The 22,550-nt window shown below is 37.0% G+C and overlaps 2 protein-coding genes across 19 annotated transcripts in view; one reads left to right on the top strand and one right to left on the bottom strand.

Annotated features, from left to right (window-relative positions):
- The first annotated feature begins 37 nt into the window (after nt 1-37).
- LOC105693891 (protein retinal degeneration B) lies at nt 38-20,604 on the top strand. 17 transcript variants are annotated; one of them, XM_012414107.3, is made up of 24 exons: nt 38-179; nt 290-522; nt 5,274-5,407; nt 8,251-8,318; nt 10,054-10,166; nt 10,235-10,571; nt 10,659-10,795; nt 10,878-10,995; nt 11,078-11,459; nt 11,557-11,726; nt 12,095-12,124; nt 12,712-12,816; nt 12,911-13,096; nt 13,183-13,345; nt 13,428-13,829; nt 13,909-14,195; nt 14,256-14,408; nt 14,516-14,778; nt 14,845-14,953; nt 15,032-15,188; nt 15,299-15,448; nt 15,530-15,710; nt 15,791-16,065; nt 18,654-20,604. In XM_012414107.3, the coding sequence occupies exons 5-24, from the start codon at nt 10,089-10,091 to the stop codon at nt 18,796-18,798; spliced, it is 3,828 nt and encodes a 1,275-aa protein (XP_012269530.2). In that variant the 5' UTR covers nt 38-179; nt 290-522; nt 5,274-5,407; nt 8,251-8,318; nt 10,054-10,088; the 3' UTR covers nt 18,799-20,604. The 17 variants fall into 17 exon arrangements, 13 of the variants coding, with proteins under 13 accessions (XP_012269530.2, XP_048507511.1, XP_048507512.1 ...); XM_048651554.1 differs by lacking the exon at nt 8,251-8,318; XM_048651555.1 differs by lacking the exons at nt 38-179; nt 290-522; nt 5,274-5,407 and adding exons at nt 7,192-7,515; nt 7,862-7,947.
- Nucleotides 20,042-22,550, bottom strand: part of LOC105693894 (kinetochore protein ndc80) — a 13,422-nt gene continuing 10,913 nt past the window's right edge. For both annotated transcript variants that reach the window (XM_048651574.1, XM_012414119.3), the window contains one exon: nt 20,042-22,514. In XM_048651574.1, the coding sequence (XP_048507531.1) occupies nt 20,782-22,514 (1,733 nt within the window). In that variant the 3' untranslated portion in view covers nt 20,042-20,781. The remainder of the gene's footprint in view (nt 22,515-22,550) is intronic.

A 22,550-nucleotide genomic window follows, 5' to 3' on the forward strand; every position in this document is an offset into this window, starting at 1 on the left:
TAGTAATGACGCCGATAATTCGATGGAGTGGAGGCCCCAAGGTGCTCCAGTCACGAGGTTGGCACCCTTAGGAAAAAATTCCCCATGAATGTAACCTCAATGTTTCATTTGACGTTTCAGAAATCGTAATGAAATTTGTGATTTTCAACAACTGTGACAGTCGTGAGAATGAACTTGTGGTAATTATGTTTGACATCAAATAGGAATTCAGAATCGCATTTTTGCACGTGAATTCTCAGTTCCAGGTATTTCTTTCATCCCTTTTTATTCCTGATATTTTTTTTCACAGAATCGCGAATGACGCACGAGAGCTCTCCAAGCGACTTGCTTGGTTCAAATTAAATGAATGGCAAGGATCGTCGTTAGCAACATGGTTAGCAAGGTTACAAGAAGAGACATTGGTCAGAAATAACCAGATGAAACCAACGAACATTTCTTGATTGGATAAATGCGTGTTTTTGTGCGTTGTATTGATAAGTGGATAAAAATTGCTGCTATTACAAATAAGTGCTATCAAGATTGGTACGTATGTCTGATAGAAATTCTTAAGATCACCAATTCAGAATGGATGTTTTCCTTTTTTTTCATAATAAAAATCGAATATATGTATAATAATTATATTTGATCCTTTCTCATTTTACATTATCTTTGATGAGAGTCACAAAATGACCAATAACAAGCATTGAGTTTTGTCAGACTAGCAATTAGAACCTTTGCAAGAGATAATAATAAACAATAACATAGAAATTAGCTTTCAGTCAAATGACAATTATTTTCACTGGCTTATACCGCACTCTAATTACCACGTAATTTGAAAATCTTTTCATACATGTGAATCACTTCTTTCTTTCCACGCTACAGTTAAACATTATTTTTCATCATACTTTTCGTATATTATCGTTTTACGTCTTTTTATTTAGTTGTCATCTGCAAAATTTTGCTTCTTTACAGAAAAATAATTATTTTTATTAATCCAGATTGGTCCGCTTTATTTGATCTTTCGTGATAGGCGCGTCGAGCTTATCAAGATTAGTTTATTCAAACAGGTGATATTATTGACGTAGAAATAAAAAAAAAAAAATGGTTTAAAGCAATCAGCATGCGGTTGACTAATTATTGTACATATTAGTGACACAACAGCAATTGTGAATTGGGTGAAAATGTCACTGACCATTTTATGCTCTATGTTCATGCTGTTTGCCAATTACTAGATGGTAGACAAATTATCGTATACAATTTCAATTCATACGCGCATATATTTATTATCTCTGTACGGGTACGGGTTGATGATCAAAGCGCGGAATGAACACCATTATTCAATGCTCTACAAGCAAGTTACATCCAAATATTAATTCAGCGCATTTTACTCAAGCAGCGAATACGATCTCTTGCCAAAAATTGTATTTCCAGAACACATTGTAATCATTCAACGTTTAATTCTCACTCTCTGGCTCACCTCTATTCGGTAAAGCAAATCTAAATTTAACACTTATTGTTGGTTTGAAAAACAATTCTTCGCGAGAATGAACGCGTGTACGGAGCTGCACTAAAATGCGAAAGAAATCATCAAATGTGATCACGATCTACTAACTTATTGTCGATATGGTTAAATAAAATATTTTATACCTCATAGGAAATACCTATGGCACAGGGAAGGTAGAAATTCACGTAACAATGCAATAGGGTTGTTTTCAGCGGGGGTGTTGAAGCGCGAAAGTACATCGGAGCGGTAAAAGGAGGGAAAAATGAGATGGAAAGAGAACCCCTTGCAGAGTTTGACGTCATCGTTTTCGCTTCTTCTTTCTGTGACGTAACATCGGGATTCTGTGACGTAGATGAGAGCTGAGTTGACGCGACGGTACGGGTCGATCGATTATCCCCCCGACTAAAGAAATTGTTTGGCTGACACAGTTCCCCAGATATCAACAAATGGCGTTCATCCCTATGGCAAGCACGCTGCAATTCGTAACACAAAGCAGGGCATAGTATACAGAGAAACATACGTATGTACAGTTGCACCGATTGTGATTTGTGATGGAAACAGATTTCATACGTGCGCTCAGATCACACGAGTGCTTTGTCTGTATGTACACAAACGCATGCATATCTGGTATTGATACAGCCGTTCGAACCATATATTGCTCCAGAAAATTTCGTCTCTGCATGTTTCCGCGTTTACGCCACATATACAATGCACGGAGCAATTAGTGCAGAAAATAATCCATCAATCAATTCCCTCCACGCGCGCTTTATTTACTGTACCGATTGAGCGTCTCTGAAATTAAATCTGTAACAATAACAATTAGAATTTTTGATTGACATAGCGCGTAAACCGTGCATCGGACAGTTGTTTGCAGTAAATCGAGATATGATTCATTTTCATAATTTCTCCGGAAATATATCGGAGAGTTCAGAGTATAGCTGTAACGTGACGTTATTATGAGTTAAAATTTAGACGTGTTATACATACGATAATTAGGTGGGCGGTATAATAGGCCATGTTACATCCACCTGAGGATGTGTATGTATACATACCTCATCACATGAAAGACAAAGGTTTCTCAGCCCGCGGGCGATTTCTAATTAACGCGTGTTAATTAGCGTGCATAGTTCGCTCGGAAGCTGATCACGTTTTTTCCGCTATTTTTAACGTATTCTTTTTCCAAAAATTTACCTGCAAGGACGACTAGTCCGCCAGCGAGTAGCATAAATTAGTCGCATCGTGTGCTTTTTTAGTCCTATTACTCTACACGGACAAAAATAAAAACAAAAAAAATAAAAATTACATTTTAACAGGATTAGTTTTTTTTTTTTTTCTCTTATTCTCAGATAAGGTGAGCATAAAACCTCCGCGGATTTGCGCGGGTCGTGGTAGGTGGTGTACGGGAACCAACGGTACGTCCTGCGCGGTAACCTTTGACATTTCGAGCAGACCGGTCGAAACTTCCCCATAGAATCAGGTGCTCTGTTCCAACTAAGCGAGCAACCAAAATATCCGGGTGGCTAAAAATTGCCCTGCTCGAGCCAGAGTATAAATTTACATTTTTTCTTCTTTATGGTTCACAGGTTCAATATTGTATCGTATAAATAGGCAATCATTCTGAATGATTGTCGTCAATTTCTGATAGAAAATCGATTTTATTTTTGATTACACAAATCTTGGGTATAATTTAATATTGTAGAAAAATTTTATAAACAGTTTCGAAGATAGTGTAAACTTACTGCAGTAAATGCCATCGTATAAAATGGTGATGCAGATGCGAAAGCTATCTATTATTTTAGACGAACCTCTCAGCCAATTTGTCTGTCGTCTCGTCGAGCCAGGTTACATAATGCAATATTCAAAATGAATTCAATACAAAATTTCACAGGTGGTAAATACTACATGAATTTTCAAGTAGACGCTGCGCTGATTGTGAGTGCTGAAGCAATTATATAAAGAACCATCGCTCGAGGCAAACCACCGCCGCGTGATGAAATTATTCTTTTTTATCTCTTCTTGTCATGATATTATTTCGACCATAGGAAGAACCCATCGTCACGGATAGGTGTAGAAAATATATATACTTCTTTTTTCTTTTATATTTTCCTTCCTTTTTGTTTCATTCATCCTGCACACAACTTCGTTCGCTCTTTTGCTCGTTGAAATTATGAGGTTGTTAGTTGCGAATATACTATGAAAAATATAATGAGAATCAACCGTAATTATGCGGGGTCTATTGATACCGAGAACAAAAACGTGCAAATTATTATTTGGCATGAAAATTCGTTGGAAATCCGGCAAATGTGATGGAGCAACAAATACTGAAACAAAGCCCATTTATGATAGCCACAAAATTTGCCCACCTATTTCATGTCCCGTACCGCCATTAAAATACATTTCGGAATGCAGACCCGCTGCCGGTTGTGGTAAACGAAATATTTCATCTGAAACTACACCCATCTAGTATTCTTTCGAACGACGATACAGCTATTTTATACTCAATCGAGTCAACTAATCGGGAAGAGGTTCGTTGATTTTTAACCCTTTAATGTGATCAGGCGAAAAAACCGACCGGGCTGCAGTATACCGAAAAATATTCCTTTTCGTTGCCTTTCCTACTCTGATCCTGATGTCGATCAAAGTTTGGATGGACATTGAAGAGGAAGAATCGAAACCAAGACCCGAATTCGTCCCTTATTCCTACCTCGGTATACGTACGAAGGTATAATTTTTTAGGGATATTTGTCATAATTTTAGCGTGTAGTGAAATTTTTGCGATCAAACGTGGTACATGCGTAATAAGAAATTTGTTCGGTAACGGAGATCAAATTATTTCTATGAAACGTGACAGAGATTTCCTTGGGGAGATGGGAATCACACGTTCTTTCACAATCCTAAAAAAAACGCGATACCTCCCTACGGTTACGAAACCGAGGACCCAAACGCCGTAAGAAAAACAGCTGACGCGACGATAGCTGAGGAGTTGGGCAAATGATCTAGCCGGACTACAAGACACAATATTGTATGAGAGAAATATGTATACGAATCTAGCTGAAAATACTGAATAAATATATATGTACTGAATATTCGGAAAACTTTTTACATATTTTTGCAAACAATGAAACTGTTTTCGGTTATCGGATTTTACAGATTCTCTACCTACTTTCTATAGCAATCAGGATCCTTCGATGCTTTTCAATTATTCGGATAAAAATAAGCCTGTAAAATAACGTGAACTCAGGGATTTGAAAATCGAAGCCTTCGGGGCTCCGTCGACGCGTACATTTAGAGCTTAACTCGCTTGATTTTTATTTTCAATTTTCTTCTCTTCATGTTAAAAAAGAAAAAAAAAATAAGTAAACCGGTGAGGAAGCTGAATGTCGATGACGTCAGACACGATTTGGAACAGGCCCAAAGCTGTCGGGTGTTTCAATTCTTATTTTCTGGTTTTTTCTCCTCTTTCTCTCGGATCGACGTCACCGAAACAGGACTTCAATCCAAAGTGACGCGATTCCGGGAGGCATATGCCACTCGAGATATTCAAAGCGCAAAAACTTTCCTTTTTTTTTTTTCCTTTATAAGCGATCACTTTGTCGCGTCTCGTTTGGGAGGACGAACAACGCCTGTCTTTTATACTCCATATAACACGTACTTTAACCGCTATAGACAAATCCTTTTTATACTATTGACTGACTCGAAATCTACAGCATGAAAAGTATTTTCACTCATTTCCCGAAGAAAAAAAAAAATGTATACAAGCAATAAAAAAAATTTTCTCGGTAAATTTCAGATCGGTTCGCTGCTGGACCAAACTTCGAGAAAGAGACGTAAGATGAACACCGATGGACCCGGCGTAACATCAGTAGAAATGTGCGTAAGACGCGCATCAATATGATTCAGAATTGAAGACGTCTACATCAGATTGTGAGTGCCATTATCGCATAATAATATAGAATAATTTTGAACGACAAGATTTGTAATGATAATATTCATATCATACACGAATACAATATAAAAATCGCGCTATAGCCAGCTGCCTAATCTTACATGGCACCGTCATTAGCCGGATATGAACTTCCTGCCTTTCTTCAAAGCCCGATTATGTTGTATATTAATATAGGTATACCTATGGAACTTTATCAACTCATTTCCTCGAGCGAATTGCGCACGCGATCAAACGCCACATTAAAACGTTCTTCTACAGATCAACCGATGAAAAGCACCGCGGCGCGTATCATTCAGGTTGAAGGAAAAAAAAAAACAGAAAAAATATATAGATTATTTTTGGCCAGCTACTGCAGTTGCGAAAATTCTCAGATATCACGTGGTTTTCGGGTGTGGTTCGGAATCATTTGATGTTGGGCACAAAAAAAAAAAGAAAATGAACATTCAAGCTAAATAAAAATGTCACGTCTAGTCCGCGATATAACGGTTAATTATTCCACATATACGTTGTCTCTGATCTCGATCAGCTGAAAGGGAATGCACGGGGTAGGTGATAAAGAGCAACATGATATCTTTACCTGTGACCATAAGTATATACGTGAATGAGAATTGTAAATCGCGTTGCACGACGCCCTTGTTTGTCAAAAAGAAATATATAGATTTTTTCGTGCCAGCAATTGATTTGAATTGAAATGTTTTCTCTGATCAGGTATACCGAAAATCCGAATCTATATGTCAAATTAAACTATTGCCGTTGTATCCATTAAATTCTCGCGATTCGCAGGACATCAAATAAAGTATAACTTTATTTTCTCGAATACCTTTTTTCTTCAAAGAATTCGGCACCAATATTGTAATTGAATTACCTATTTATACATACGTATATACATACCATTTTTTTTTCTTTTTCTTTTTGAATACGCTAATCGAGGCTTACATACACATCGAAGACCCACCTACTTTCTCTTGCTTCTGGCAGTCAAGTATATGGGTATATAACATGTCTATGTATGATATAGGTATGTGTATACCTTTTATCTCTGCAGAAGCATTTTGGCTCTAAAGCTTCATGTTATTAGCCCACGACTGTCACGATGGAAAAATATTTATAAATGAAAGAACAATCCGTAGCTCATTGTCAGTTTTTTTAGTTGATTTTTTTGTCAAATTTGTTACCCCTATTTCATAAGTATGTCGGTACAGCTGATCGTTTGTCGTTAAGATCCAAGCTTGACTTTTCAATCGTAATTTATCGGAGATTGATTAGAGAAATGGAAGAAAAAAAAAAAAATAAATAAAGAATGAATGAGAATATCATTATCGGGAATCCGAAGTGGCTGTTGTCCCTGATGTGCGAGTCGCGCACTTTGGATCTCCGACGAAGAATGATTTCCTAAATCATCCATGTTGGCTTTCATGTTTAGTTGTTTCCCTGCGTTCGCACGGTATCCGGTACCGTGGGGTGGTGGTTCACACGATTTTTCGCAGACCTCCATGATATGCAAAGCGTTTTGGGTCCCGGTGGAACCCCGTAATGTTACGGCGGGCAGTTCTCTAGGTGTCTCGCGTCGCGGGAGGCCGATCAATAGACACAGAGAGAGCTCTTCGCGGTCGGTTGGCCGGGCCGGGGGCGTGATACACACGTAGGGATGAAGGGACGAAGAGGAGCGAAAGGGGAAAATAACGGGAGGGGTGGTAAGGGATGCACATATAGGAACTTAGGGAGCGCGCGCGGATCACGGCCAGGGGATCTCTCGGCGTCGGCGTCGGGATCGTCGTAGATTCACCAGATCCAGAAGCGGCGGTATATCCCCAGAAGCGTAAAAGTCTTCGCCCCGCGCGGGTCTCTGTCGCTTTTTATTTAAAAATAAATAAATAATTATACATAAAAATTATAATACATGTATCTAGATATACTTGCTTATGCCTCTTCGTCACATAATGGATTATGATAAAAATTGCTCGATTCGGTATACAGTTTGATGTATTATTAATGTTGATTTGTATCCCGCTTTATATTTATCGCGTTTCGATATATATCGATTGATTGATGCTGCCATTCTACTGCTGCGAGACAAACAACAAATGTAAAATAATTTGAACCGTATAAAATGATCATTCTGTACTTTATTTTCATACTTTGATGGTAACTACGACGATTTTAATTGAAGTGAAATATTACAAATTTTTTTCATCACTTCTTTCTTGTCGGCCAGGTGAATATAATACGCGTTTATGTGCTTTGCCATAAAGAAGAGTAAACCAGTTTTAAAGAAAGAAATACGCGCTCTTTGCTTCGGTCATATCAAACGCGAGTGAGGGGATTGGGAAATTGTGATCCAACGATCGCGGGAGAATTCGGCGCGAAATTTATTGCACGGTTAAATTACCGTGAGAGGATCGCGCGCGTAACTAAAATATATGGCTTTGTAGGTTTTTGGATTCGAATTCAACGCCGGGCGATAACAGCCATTAACTTATAAAAAAATTGACTCAAACTGAGGACTCGATCATGATAGGTATGAAGACATTCACGAGAACATACAGAATGTTGAAATAGTGGCATTTATTTATCTGGTGCTCCGAAAATAGTTTGAAATCATGCGAAGCGCGGATTATTTTTTCGCTAATGTATGAAAATAAAATAACCAGAATAATTTCTCTTTTTATTTTCTCATTCATTGAAAGTGTTTGGGTAAAAATTGCGATCTCGAGAAACGTTGAATTTAATCCATCTATTTTATAATTTTGATTTGTTTGTTCTCCGTCGTCGAGGAATTTTTCACTCTCCGAAATTTTTTAATATATAATAATTTCGTCAGCCAAATTGGGAGACCTGAGATAATGAAAGCTCGCTGATCCGTAGCCTGTTTGGAGTAACACGATAAGAGTAAGTATAATAATACAGATAATCCGATCGATTTTCAACGTCTGAGAAATGTTATATGTCAGACGAATAGCTTGCTTTTCTGCGTACCACTGTACGCGTATATAACTATAAGCAAAAAAGGTGTCCTATTTTAAATATAGAAATTTTCCTGGACACGGTAATTTTTTTAATTCTCAGCCATCGTGTTGTTCCCGCGCTAACTTTTATGTCTCGCGATTTACAGAATCGATGAAGAAAATGCAGCTGTTTAACCGGTCGTCTCTTTTTTTAAAAACCCTTGTGCGGGTCGGATTTGATTTAATTTAATTACGGCATGTTACCCGGCTTGTCTGCACGCCTCTGATTATAACTGGATTACAAAGTGCAGCCTTCCGATCTCGGTCTCTGATGATATTAAACAGGAGATCCTTGATCAGATAAAATGATAACATAGGTAACCATGAAAATAGGTATAAAAATATGAACCTCAATTAGCTTCCTTCAAAGAAGATTAAAATTTGCAGTCAATTTCTTTTCACGCTCTTCTGAAGTCAGTACATTCGTCTACCTATATGTGTATACAGTACACAAATGTTTATTTTATCTAAGCGCATTGGTTTACGTATTTTGTAAAATATGAGCTTAGTTTTCACGGGGCGGATGAAAGACGTACCAAACCTCGACTATCGGGAACTGTATATAATTTTTCATTATATTTCAGTATATTTATAACAAGACTTCAACAATTATAAACTTTGTAAACTTGAATTTATGTACTGCCACATCTGCATATAATTTTATACATATTATGCGAATTCATTATCTGATTAACGATATTACGAGGCAAACCACGAACGTGTTGCACTTGACGGTGCAAATATTAGCAAACCATGCCTTCATGTAAGTAGAATTTGTCAGTCGAATTAGTATCAAGATGTATCAAAATTCTTCGATAATGCAGATGAATTTTCCTTCAATCTGCGGTCAACGATCGGTTCACCTAATATTTCTTTCTGCGTAGATTACAGAAACAAAAACAAAAGATATATCAACTACAACTCAAAATTTCGATTCATTAGAGCGATATCCTCTTATAGTTTAAGTACTTCTTCGCTAGAATCGAAGGTCGGAAAATTATGGCTTCCCTTCCCACATACGCCTGTATAGGTATTGTTATAGATTTATTGACACCAGCAGAATCGTGACGACTGCACACATAAGTATATGTAGTTATTATTCTGAACAAGAACTAAATTACAAGGACGGAATCAAAAAACGAGTTGGTACTGCAGTAAGGGTGTTGGTTAATTTATTATGCCCATGTATTTGAAAATAATGTGCTTGGTATTCCACAAAAATGCGGAGACGAATTCTTCGGCATTCCATTAAATTTTTTTTCATTTAAAATTTCGTGGCGTCGCCAGAACTCCGAGACTATTGAATTTATTGTATAATAAGAAATCGAAAAATAATTCTCGACTCCGCATTATACGATAATATCCAGGCCAGAGATATTAGTATGTGGGATTTTAAACGGCATGAAACATTAACTAGTCCTCGAGGCACTTGCTGTGATTCACAGAGACAGAATGAAGCTTTCTCATGTGAATACCTATGAGCTGGTAGACGCACACATATTGATATTCTAGTTTCTAGAAGCCAAACTGTCACTCGTCGCCTCCCCCCACAGCATTTGGCCCATGTGTTGATAACCAACCTTGCAGCTATCTCATATGAATGTTTCTTGAATTTCCAGAATCGCGTGAATGATCGCTAAATACCACTCCCAAAATGTTAATAAAAGAGTATCGGATACCTCTGCCTTTGACGGTGGAGGAATATCGCATAGCTCAACTTTATATGATAGCGGTAAGCGGAGAAATATCCCTTTTCTCAAAAAATACATGTCAACCTCGATAAACGTTTATATTTGGTAGAAAAAATCTCGCGAGGAGAGCAAAGGTGTCGGAAGTGGTGTTGAAATTTTAGTCAACGAACCTTACACCGATGGCCCAGGAGGAAATGGACAGTACACTCGTAAAATATACCACGTTGGTAGTCATTTACCTGCTTGGTTCAAAAGTTTGCTGCCTAAGTCTGTATTAACTACGGAAGAAGAAGCTTGGAATGCTTATCCATACACAAAGACACGTTACACTTGTCCGTTTGTTGAAAAATTTTCTATAGAAATTGAGACCTACTATTTTTCGGACAATGGATATCAGGAGAATGTGTTCAAATTATCAGGAAGTGATTTGAGGAATCGAATTGTAGGTGAGTTGAGATCGGTTGGAAATAAGTTGAAATAAAACTTTGTCTAATTGTAAAGCTTTATCGAATATTCGATATTCCGAATTTCAGATGTCATTGATTTGGTCAAAGATCAACTATACGGTGAATATGTGAAGGAGGAAGATCCGAAATTATACGTATCTGAAAAAACTGGACGTGGACCACTGACGGAATCATGGCTGGAAGAATACTGGGCAGATGTCAAGGTTGTGTGATTTCTGAAGTATATAATTTGAAAGTGAAGTTAATTCAGGGATAGCTTGAAGTATTTCGATTGTCTTTTCTCAGGGGAAGTCTCAGCCAACCCCGTCAGGAAAATCCTTGATGTGCGCCTACAAAATATGTCGAGTAGAATTTCGTTATTGGGGAATGCAAACGAAGTTGGAAAAATTTATTCATGATCATGGTCGGTAAAATTCACTCGGTCAATTATACGCAAAACTCTTCGGAATTATTTCTAAATATAGAAGGAATTTTTCTCTCTGCAGCGCTCCGAAAAACAATGGTACGCGCTCATCGTCAAGCTTGGGCCTGGCAAGACGAATGGCATGGCTTAACCATGCAAGACATAAGAGAAATCGAACGACAAACACAGTTAGCATTACAGCGTACGATGGGACTCGGAGAATCCGGAGAAGAAGCTGCGGACGATGAAGATCAAGTTGGATCAAGTAGCACAGTAACCACACCTCAAGATAAGGACGTTGCTAAAACTTTAGCTGCTACTTTGGGAAGTATAGAGAAAAATGAAGATCCTCAGAGCCCGCCATCCCTACGGAAGCAATCCGATATTCCAATTATTAATACAGCCATTAGTTCAGAAGGCGAGATAAGCCCTGAAGATTCACCTACAGAATTAACGGCACCAAGGTATTAAAACAGTAAAAAATAGACCGAAACCCGTATAGTTTTTACCATGCAACCAATGATCTTGAATATAACGTTTTCTTACTGTTTTAACATTCAGACTTGTTGATGAGAGACATAATGTTAAAAAGGCGTGGAAGAGAAGCAACCCTTCACTGCATTCGCCGAGTTCAGCCAAAAGTTTCGATATTCAAGTAGCCAATTGGCGAATGGAGAGTATTGTTAGAGAATCCGAATCTGGTAGCGAGGATGAATATTTTGATTGTCAAGGTAAGTTACCGTTCGACTATTCGCATTCTAGAGCATGGCCATGATTAACCATTTAATAGAATAGGAGTAAAAATTTGATCGAGCATCAATAGTAAAATAATTGGATGATAGCTAGACTACACAATTTTGTTCGGACTCGCATCATTTTTACAATTATTCGTTGCTGTTTTTTGAAAATCTCATTTTTCAAATGAAGGTATAAGGTTGGTCATATAATTGAGTTGAAAAAGTGATGCCGAGTCAGTACATTTGCATAATCAATGCAGCATATAATGTAGCACGAGCTAGCGTTGACGGATTTGATTATTCAGTTTCTGTCTTTTTATGTGTACTCTCTCTTTGTTCTCTGTCGCACTCCGATACTGCAGCTGGGTTCATAATACCTACTATCCACAAAGGTAGGCGATGTAGGTAATAAAATTTAGTTTAATCATATGCGTCTCAGAGATATTATATAACTTCGCACACTCTTGATAAAGATGATGATTAAATAAAACAATCCGTGTATTTTATATTCACTCTTCAACTAATGGTTAAACAAAATCTGCTTAAAAAAACAAACTAAGGTTTATTTCATAATCTCTGATAAACTTTAAATGTACAAAATAAATTGAAAGCATGAAGAATTCTTATTATACTTTGCAGCTGCATGTGCCAGCATGGCTGAACACATACACTTTAATTAATAGCTTTGTTGTACAGATTTTGTAAGAGAATATAACTTGTGGTAACAGCAGAGATTACCGATATTATTGAAGTTTACAATTAGTACCAGAATCAGTCTAATTTATACACTTGCAGTGAGTAAATTATCATTTCTATCTTTATACCATTAGGAAATTATAATTATAATTTCCCTACAATGCAATTCTTACATTACAAGACTAGAACTATACTGAGTAGATTAGGGTATGTTGTTCAAATATGTTGGTATTTATCAACACTGTTGGGGTAGAAAAAAAAATTAACATTTTTGATTACGCAGAGGACTTTGGAGATAGTACGTCATTAGCTAAATGGAGTTCTTTGGATCTTCTAGCTGAAGAGGATGACACCGTCTCTCCCACCGCCATAACGAGCAATAAGCAAGGTGAATAACAAGCGTATTGTTGATTTAAATACACAATAATTCCAACATACAGAGTATCCTTCAAAAAAACTTGACGCCGATTTTATCATTGCAGAAGATACAATATTCTCTCAGTCATATTTGCAACGTGTTGCGAGCGAGAGAAGTAACAAACGGTTATACATTAGATCTTCAGCAAGTATCGACGTATCCTGTCCTGCTTCACCGCAACATTCTCCAACTAATCAACCATGTAGGACAACCGTTCTACTAATCGTTTTACATGCTGGAAGTGTGCTAGGTAATTATCATTGCTAAAAATTCTTCAAGTCTTTGATTGGTGAAAATGCATCACTAAACATGAGATTGAATTAACTCTCTTGACAGATGCTAACGTTGACTTGACAGCCAAAAAATCTGACATCACAACATTTAAAGGGGCATTCGAATCTGTTATGAGACAACATTATCCCAGTATGGTTGGTCACATTGCAATTAAATTTGTTTCTTGTCCCTCAATATGCACCGAAGGTCTCTGCATATTGTCAAGGTATTTATTCTGTGCGAGTATTTCCGTACCTGATTGAAAGTATATGTGAAGTATTTGATCCGAACAAAATTTATTGTTGCAGTTTAAGCCCATACAGCTTCGACATGTCACCATCTTGTACCGATGCTCCACAAGTTACACATGATACAATTCCTATAGGATCGATTCCATTGCTGGCCAGCTCTTCTCCAGATTATCAGGATGCAGTATCGCGAGTGGTTAGTGGGGCGAATCAAGTATATCAAGAGTTTATCAAAAGTGAAGAGGGTCGGGGATTTAATGGACAAATATGCTTCGTTGCTGATTCAGTCGGTTCGATATTAGGCTACGATACATTATGCCGGTCCTCGCAATACCAATCTCGGCATGACAGTGAAAATAGTATTTTAGAAAATGACAATCAAGTCGGAGAAGACAATGATGGAAATGAAGATGGTAAACATTTATCAGCTCCCTCTCCAAGGAGAAGATCATCTTCGACGAGGTATTCCGTACAAATTTATGATTCCCATTTCTTAATCTATTTGTACTACTTTGCAATACTTTGATTGTTTTGATTTCAGCGATAATTCCCACCACTGCAAATTAGACTTCGAGGTTGGTGAATTTTTCATGTTCGGAAGTCCCTTGGCTCTTGTCTTAGCATATAGAAAAATATCCTGTACCGGAGACAAAAATAGTAACATTCCTAGGCCATTGGTAAATCAAGTTTACAATTTATTTCATCCAACCGATCCAGTGGCTGCTCGCCTAGAACCTTTGATTTCTGCAAGATTTTCACTTCTCCCTCCAGTTAACGTTGCTCGATATCAAAAGTATCCGCTCGGAAATGGGCAACCATATCACTTATGTAAGTATACTCAAAGATGTTAACATTTTTATGCACTACTCAGTTTTAAATACTTTTCAGTGGAGGCAGTCCAAACTAATCCGCAATTATTTGTCGATGGTTTGAACGTGCCCAGTACACCTATGTCACACATGCGAAGAATGTCAGAGATATCACTACAAAGTACTATATCTGGAGTTGTTGATAATTTACCACTGCAAGCGATATCAGCCCGTAAGTTTTCTGTGTATATTTTTTAGGATTATTATATTTTTTTTTATTCTACTCTAGTCGTAAAGAAAACTAACGAACGTAAATCGCTGTGCTCTATAATTTTGCAGTGACGCAAAAATGGTGGGGAAATAAAAGGATAGATTATGCTTTATACTGTCCCGAGGGTCTCGCGAATTTCCCAACAAATGTCTTACCTCATCTATTCCATGCCAGTTACTGGGAGTCTTTCGATGTGATTGCTTTCATACTACGTCAACTCGGAAGATTTGATCTACCCATACTAGGTGGTGAAGAAAAAGATCTTACATGCTTCCGTCCAGGGCAGCCTAGAGAAAAATGGAACAAAAAACGAACGTCCGTTAAACTTAAGGTACAAAGTCGGATGACATAAATGTTATGATGAGCAAGATAGATCAGTTTTTTAATTAATTTTCAGAATGTAGCCGCGAATCATAGAGCAAATGATGTTATAGTGAGAGAAGGTGCTCCTCAAGTATTAATTGCAAGGTTTATGTATGGATTCTTGGACATGATAGCATTAACAGGTAAATAATGCAGATTAGTTCAGTTCGTGATATTGATATGTTTCCTATTAACACACTAAAACTGAAATATATTTCCAGGAGAAAAAGTAGATATACATATTATGAAAGATGCGCCAGCAGGTGAGTGGACATACTTGTCGACTGAAATAACGGATAAAACTGGAAGAGTAGCATATAAAATTCCTCCCGAAAAAGCATTTGGCTATGGAATGTATCCCGTGAAAATGGTTGTGCGGTAAGTTGCGAGCCTACTAGGAATTTCAAATAATGAGATCATTGTAAAATTGATAGTATATCTTAGATTGAAAACTTTCTCAACTATATTGATAGAAGATACCATTTTAGGGGTGATCACACGTCATTAGATTTTTTTATGGCTGTGATACCACCGAAAACAGAATGTGTTGTATTCAGTATTGATGGCTCCTTCACCGCTAGTATGTCAGTTACGGGAAGGGATCCAAAAGTCAGAGCCGGTGCCGTCGATATAGTGAGGTGAGAGTAAAACTGATGTCTCGATATGAAATATACTTTAGTAATTATCATATTCCAAGTAAAGATAATTGTTTTTATTAGGCATTGGCAAGAATTGGGCTATCTCATTATCTATATCACCGGAAGACCTGATATGCAACAGCAAAAAGTCGTATCCTGGCTGTCGCAACATAACTTTCCTCATGGCTTGGTATCATTCGCCGAGGGATTATCTACCGACCCTCTCCGACACAAGGCTGCATATTTAAATACGTTAATACAGGTGAATTATCGATGATAATCGGCCGATTCGTATCAACAGAGGTACTAAACGTTGAAAGCCATTATTTTTTGTCTTTATAGGAACATGGAGTGTTGATTCATCTAGCTTATGGCAGTAGCAAGGATATAAGTGTCTACACCGCAATAAACCTTAAACCAAATCAAATTTTCATAGTTGGAAAGGTGTCTAAGAAGCATCATGCTCTCGCTACTGTGCTTCATGAAGGCTATGCTGCTCATTTAAGTGCTTTAACAGCACTTGGCGGATCAAGACCTGCACAGGGTAATGCTCGCATGGTAATCCCCAGAAGTCAATTTGGGCTCCCTGGTCAGAATGCATCATTACGCCGGAGAAGGTAAGATTTTTGTTTTAAACCCATTATTACCAGCTTTTAATAACTATGTTACTGATCGTTTTGACTAAAAACTAGAAAGTTGATTTGTTATTCATACTGTTAGCCACAAATACTATATACTTTATGCGATGCAATAATAACGAAATACTTCTCTTTTAATACAGTAGTGTGACAATTTCAACATTCATTGTTAGTGCTTTATTTTTAAAAATGACTCCTCATTGTCAGTAGACTAAACTTTCCTTTACTGAAAGATGAAATGGACTGGATAATACGTATGGGTCAAGATTTATTCTTCCCTGGAACAACCTTCCAATAACCATCAATACCTAACGTGCCATGATACAAATTTTATCTATTCGGGATCATCCATACCTAGTACATGTTAAATACTCAAAAACTATATAAGATATTTCTCTAAAATCTAGATATGAGTTAGTCAGTTAGGTCACTGAAGCATGCTGATTGTTGTGTGTGAGTGAATGTGAGCTTAGGCTCTGTTCCAGTAACGACACAGCAGTCAACTCACCGGCGCGCAACAGCGTGTACTCAAAGCGGAAAGTCTACCTTAGTCACATCTAACACAAGCCTATTATCTATCTGCAATTATCTTACTCACATTGGTAACTATCTCCTGTGTTTCTTCTCCTATCTTGCTTGCTCTTGTGATTTCTTGGTGCAGAAAGATTGATTGGAAAAAAAATAACTAGAGAATAATTTTTTGACAAACATTATGAATTGAACCGCTTTCAAATAATTATTCAGAGTCAGTGAATTTGAGGAACAAATAATCCAGGACAAGCGAGATCTTTCTGCTAAAAATGTGCTATCACCAGATTTTGCTTTCACTGTAGCACCCAAATGCACTTTAGTGTAACAAACAGCTTAAAAGGATATTGATTGCAGGTACCTGCTATGAAGATATATCGTGCGCAGCGTAGCTACTATTTGCTCCCACCAACAGCTGCCTCTACCCCATAATCTGATTTACAGTTTTACTATCAGCCATACTTATGTCCAGGATTTGTGGTTAATCTGCCGATTGATTATCTATCGCAAGAATAAACTCTTTGTTCTTACTCCCGAAAAGACTGGTCTCACTTTATCGAGAAAGGTAAACTAGCATCCGTCGGTGTCCAAAGAATTTTTAGATGAGTGTTTAATGTCTAGATAACTGCTGCTCGTACAAATAAAAACAGATAAATAAAATTTAAGAGTGATAAACTTGGAACGATTAGTCGCAGTTACTTCATGCACGATGATCGTAACATGTTAATTAAATAATATAACAACACCACAATTCGCGGACATACAACATAAACCTCATTATATTTTTCACTTATTACAATTTCAACTCGCCGATTTTTCACAATTTTTTTAGGCCCCCAAATTTAGTCGAAATATCAACCAGTCACCAATATAATGATGAAGGAATCTATCACACTATTGAAATTCACAGTAGCCAAATTACATAGCATCTCACATGTTCGCCGTACAGAAAAATTTATTTCTTGGACTATAGCTTTGCACGGAACCCACACGACATTGGAAACTCCAAAAATATTACATTTATTCAGTTAAAAGGATAAACTAAAAACCTGTTTGATTTTTGGCTTTACAGCTATTCTGCAGCATTTACAATTGCATATCAACCTGTACGGGATCTCGTCTCGCTTGTTTTGCAGCTTGCCTCATACTATCATATTATCCACAAAGCAACATATTTCTCTCATCATTGTATCCATTTTATTCATTAGGGTGATCATCTTTTTACAGAGGAGCAAGAGGCTGAACTGCATAGCAGAGGAATTTTTTTTTATAACTTTCAATGTTCATTTACAGAAACCTGCAAGCCCCTAAGCTTGGAATTTTCACCTCCATCTAATTAAATATTAACGCTGCACCATAAATGATGTATCCTGCATGCACACCATGACTACCTCATGTCAAATTCATCCACATGTCCGATATTCATTATTTACCTATCGAGTCTAGTGAACTTTATGTTCTTTGGATATGAGTAGAATATATTTCATGTGTACAAAAAAAGTAGATATCCCTATTCCACTTGGGTTTCATATCACTTACCCCATACCGACCTCTATTTCAAGTGGGACCTACTATCAAACAAGTGAAACTGATTAGACGAAATAATACTTCAATGTGAATGTACCTATCCATAGAAACAGGCACCGCTGTTTGTTTGCATATGTCGCACAACTACCATAGTGTACTAATTAGTAATTACTTCAGGATTGGAAACTGAAAGACCAGTGTTTGAAATAAATTTAAATTGACTGCTCGGTTTAGGCTTTACATGCAACACAGTGTAGAATTGATTTGAGTCCTGAAGGATAAAGAGTCACAAAAAATCTTGACTCGACTCAATTCTTTGCGCAAACAAGCTTGACTATGACACAATGTTACTCCACAGGCTGCATACTAGATACCAAATAAAGTATCATGCAATTATTGTGCAAAAAAACAAGGAGCGCTTCATTTTATGATTAAATTTTATAAATAATTTATTGTCTGTTTAGGAACTCTGTGGAGTGACAAATAATTCATTTGAAACGTTAATTTCGTAGCTCTTTCAGATCAGCAAAACGTGCGATATCACATCCGTTGGCTGGTGAAGTATGCGTTTTGGAAAGAAGTACGAGTGTTGGGCCACCGTCATCTTTCCGAACCCCTCCTCAAATGAACAGAACAGCAGCGCAGGATAAACTCTGACGATTCGCACGCTGTCGCTCATTTTTCGAGTCACGACAGCAAAGTCAAATTGAAAAGTAGGACGTTAACGATTGTGTAACCGAGTGGTTGCTGCCAACCGACGATCAAATTTTTTACGTTGTCAACATACGTACTTATTTTTTTATTGTCTACACAAGAACTAGCAAATATTTAAGCCCTTCTACCATAACTCTTAAAATAGGTATATGTCAGTTTTATGTTTGACTTTTCATGACTAATTTTCAACAGTAGCCGGTTAGCTATACGCTTATATGTCCTCTACTTATTTATAAATTTGTTTCACTGATGAGATAAGTAATGTATCGGAAGCAGTGATTCAAAGAGATATTATGAAATGAAGAGTAGAAATATTTAATTGACTTAATTGTCGATGAACAGACGTCAGTCTGGCTATGATTTGATAAATCATGTAATGCGAAATATTACAAAAGAATTTTGATAATCAAGATCCTAAAATTTCCAACCATTCTTAAAACACGTATGTATAACTATAAAGCTAATTTATCATGAATGGCATCAATGCACTATAGCAAGTAAGTTGTGAAAACTTGTTGAAACTGTTACCTGAATCTCCCTGTTGTTATTAAGGTAAAATATTCTTATTCATGATGTTATATAGTAGAGATGATTTATGATGATTTGAGTATCATTAAATAATATCCTGAGGTGAAATTCAGCCTAAGTTTTGGACGTGATGTTGGTTTGATGAAGAACATTCAAGCATTTCAAGTAATTAGAAAAATTCACTTAAGTATGCAGAAATCAAATGCAAAATCATTATCTACCAAACCGTCGTAAAATCATTGCTGTTAGAGCGAAAATAGAAAAAATGCGAGTTGTGACTCGGTGGGACCTTATCAAAACTGCAAACAACAAATCAATAATTGTTATATAGTCAAATTGGGTTGAAATTTAACTATTGTTGGATAATTGAATAATGTATCATATAACTGAATTAGATGAAATTTGTTTGAGAAGATAGATCTGTAAAAGCACGACGATAGTATGAATACGTATCAATGATATTTAGTTGTTCATCCAGGTGTGTCATGTATGGTTCTACCTCCATATGTACTTTGTTGTTATTATGTGCGTCATTGTAAGACTAAACAATCTATAGTCCAGAAATCTGCAGTTGGCTATCACCCGAATTGAAATTCGATAATTTTGAAATTCGTTAAAAATCCTGAGAGCAAAGTCTCGCTTACGACTGTAGATGTTCTTTCTTTTTAAATCTGTAAGTTTTTATTTGATCCAAGTCACCTAATTGCCAAGATCGTATTTAGAAATTCAGAACACCTCTATAACCCGTGTTGTATTTGCTATGGCATATTCAATACTGCGATGTATAAAACGTGGACACCATACGTATTGACTGTTTGTATCCTAAACTTTAGTAATAAGGTACAAAGGTAGATCTATATATCTATATATATGTATATATACATGTAATATAAAGATATATATACATCTATATATTCCTATGTCCATACGTAATTGCAAAGTATTTTAATTATGTAAACGAAGGATTACAATGAGTGATAATAAAAGTTATATTTTTGTTAGTCCAACTCAAATAATGTTATAACTGTTAAGTGAATAATGTGATTCTTCAACATAACTTTGTTTTCCTAGGAAATGGCATTTGTTTCACCACCTCAACGTATTAATATTATTTCATCGGCAAGTTGTCTAAAAGATGGACAAATTGAGTCTATCCAAAATCTGTACATGTACTTGAATTTTCATAGAAAATCCCAATAAATTTGAAACGATAGACGCTTATAATTCTTCATATCAATATCCTCAAATATCTCAAAGTCTTAATACTTAGCAAATACCTCAATATTTTATCAGTTACACTCACTAGACTCGGTAGGTGTGAGAAATTTGGAATACATGTTCAATCGAAAAAATATTCAGTAGTCACCGTTGTCTTTGTTAACTACTTTATTGCAGAAATTATGGCTTCTCTCCTAATACTTGTGCCAACTTGGTTCTGTGATTGGTAAGAATCTCGAAAAACTCGCGAAAAAATAATTCAGCGGACTCTTCTAAGTATACTTTTCTTCTGCGGACAGCTTCCAATTTTTCTTTAGCTTCTAATAATTCCTTTTCTTCTTGTTCAAGATCCGGAATTTTTTCACGTACGTTTGTAACAAGATGTTTCAGATTTTCAATTGATTCTTTCAATTCGATCTCCTCTGCCTTAGCGGCAGCTTGTATTTTCTTGATACGATCTTTGTTCTCACAAGCTTTAGAAAGTAGATCCTGTTTCTTCATTTCAAGCGCCGTCAACTGCCCTTCCAGAGAATCCAGCTGCTGTTGATCAGATTCCATTGTGGTTTTAATGTTTTTGATACGCTTTTCCATATTTTCATAATAGGCAGCCATCAAGTGTGCTTTTTTATGAAGCTCATCCATAATATTCCGGTTAATGATACCTGTGACAGGCATTTCTATGTCATACAAATCAATGTCTGCTTCTTTATCTAGATGTAGATAAATGTCTTTGTTATATGCAAATACAGCCTTGTTAACAGTATTTCTGGCTGCACCGAGCTTCAGATCCAGTGTGTAAATTTCCTTTTCAAGGTCTTCCAAATGCTTGTTCAGTTCACGCATTTGGTTTGACATAGCTGCACAACTCTCAACTATTTCATCTCTTTCAATCACTGACATTGGTTGTGATTCAATCTGTGCCTTCAGTTCTTCCTGTCTCAGTTTTTGCTGCTGCATTATTGACTGCAGGTACTGCACCACCTTCTTAAGGCGCTCAGTCTCAGTTAAATGTTTCTTCTCCATGTCTTTCAGTTCTTTCATGTAAGCATCCTGCTTGATTTCTTGACTTTTTGCTGACCGTAAGGATTCTTCAATCTCTTTAAGTTCATTATCTAATACCTGGCTTATTTCCTTTACATCATCCAATCTCTTTGTTTCATTTTCAAGCTCCACTGTGGCATTGGAAATATCTGTCTCATTAACGCCTTGTAAGGAAGCAACTTTCTTTAAATAATTATCAGTGAGTGCGGCTTCTTCATTTGGTTTTTCTTCATTCCAGGCTTTGTAGGCATCTAACAAGAATTGAAACTTCAGTCGATTCAAATCTCCAGAGTTTTCGCCCTCCATGAGAGGTAAGGTTTCCAGCTGAAAATGTTCAAAGGCCAAATCCTTGATGGTACAAGTCTCAGCCAGCCAAGAGAGCCAGCCTAAAACGTGTGGCCAGGAATGCATGGCATTAGCAGTCTTAAGCCAGGATTTATTGATAGGACCTGGATAATGAAGTTTTTTGGCAATTTTTGGCAATTCCTCAACATAATTAACAAGTGTTAGTCCCTGTTTAACGTCCAATAATTTTACTAACAGATCCGAAACTTCCACAAACATCTTGAGAGTTATTGGTCTCAGACTACCAGTGCTGTTGACTAGATTTGACTGTTGAACCGATTTGAGGTAGGAGTCAATTTTCTGAAGCATCTCTGCTTGAAACGATTTTTCTCCCAGAGGTCTGTTGTCTTTGCGTGATGATCTTGCACCAATGTTACTCGCTCGTTCAGCCGATGGCGATCTTGCTCGCAGAGAACTTCCTGAAGGCGGCAAAAGATGACGTGAAGAAGTAGCACTTTGAATGTTACCTGGAGTAACAGTGCCCGGTGTTGGTGTACAGGACCCATATTGAGAATGTTGCACTCTCGCTGTTGATTAATGAATCCACGATAACAGAGGATACA

This window comes from Athalia rosae, chromosome 3 (assembly GCF_917208135.1).
Source record: "Athalia rosae chromosome 3, iyAthRosa1.1, whole genome shotgun sequence".
In the NCBI taxonomy this organism is placed as follows: Eukaryota; Metazoa; Arthropoda; class Insecta; order Hymenoptera; family Athaliidae; genus Athalia; species Athalia rosae.

Excerpts from the sequence above, each read along its gene's own strand:
- LOC105693891 (XM_012414107.3), top strand. The coding sequence starts at position 10,089 with ATGTTAATAAAAGAGTATCGGATACCTCTGCCTTTGACGGTGGAGGAA. Across the intron at positions 10,167-10,234 it reads CTCAACTTTATATGATAGCG|AAAAAATCTCGCGAGGAGAG; the intron begins GTAAGCGGAGAA and ends TATATTTGGTAG. Across the intron at positions 14,954-15,031 it reads GGACATGATAGCATTAACAG|GAGAAAAAGTAGATATACAT; the intron begins GTAAATAATGCA and ends ATATATTTCCAG.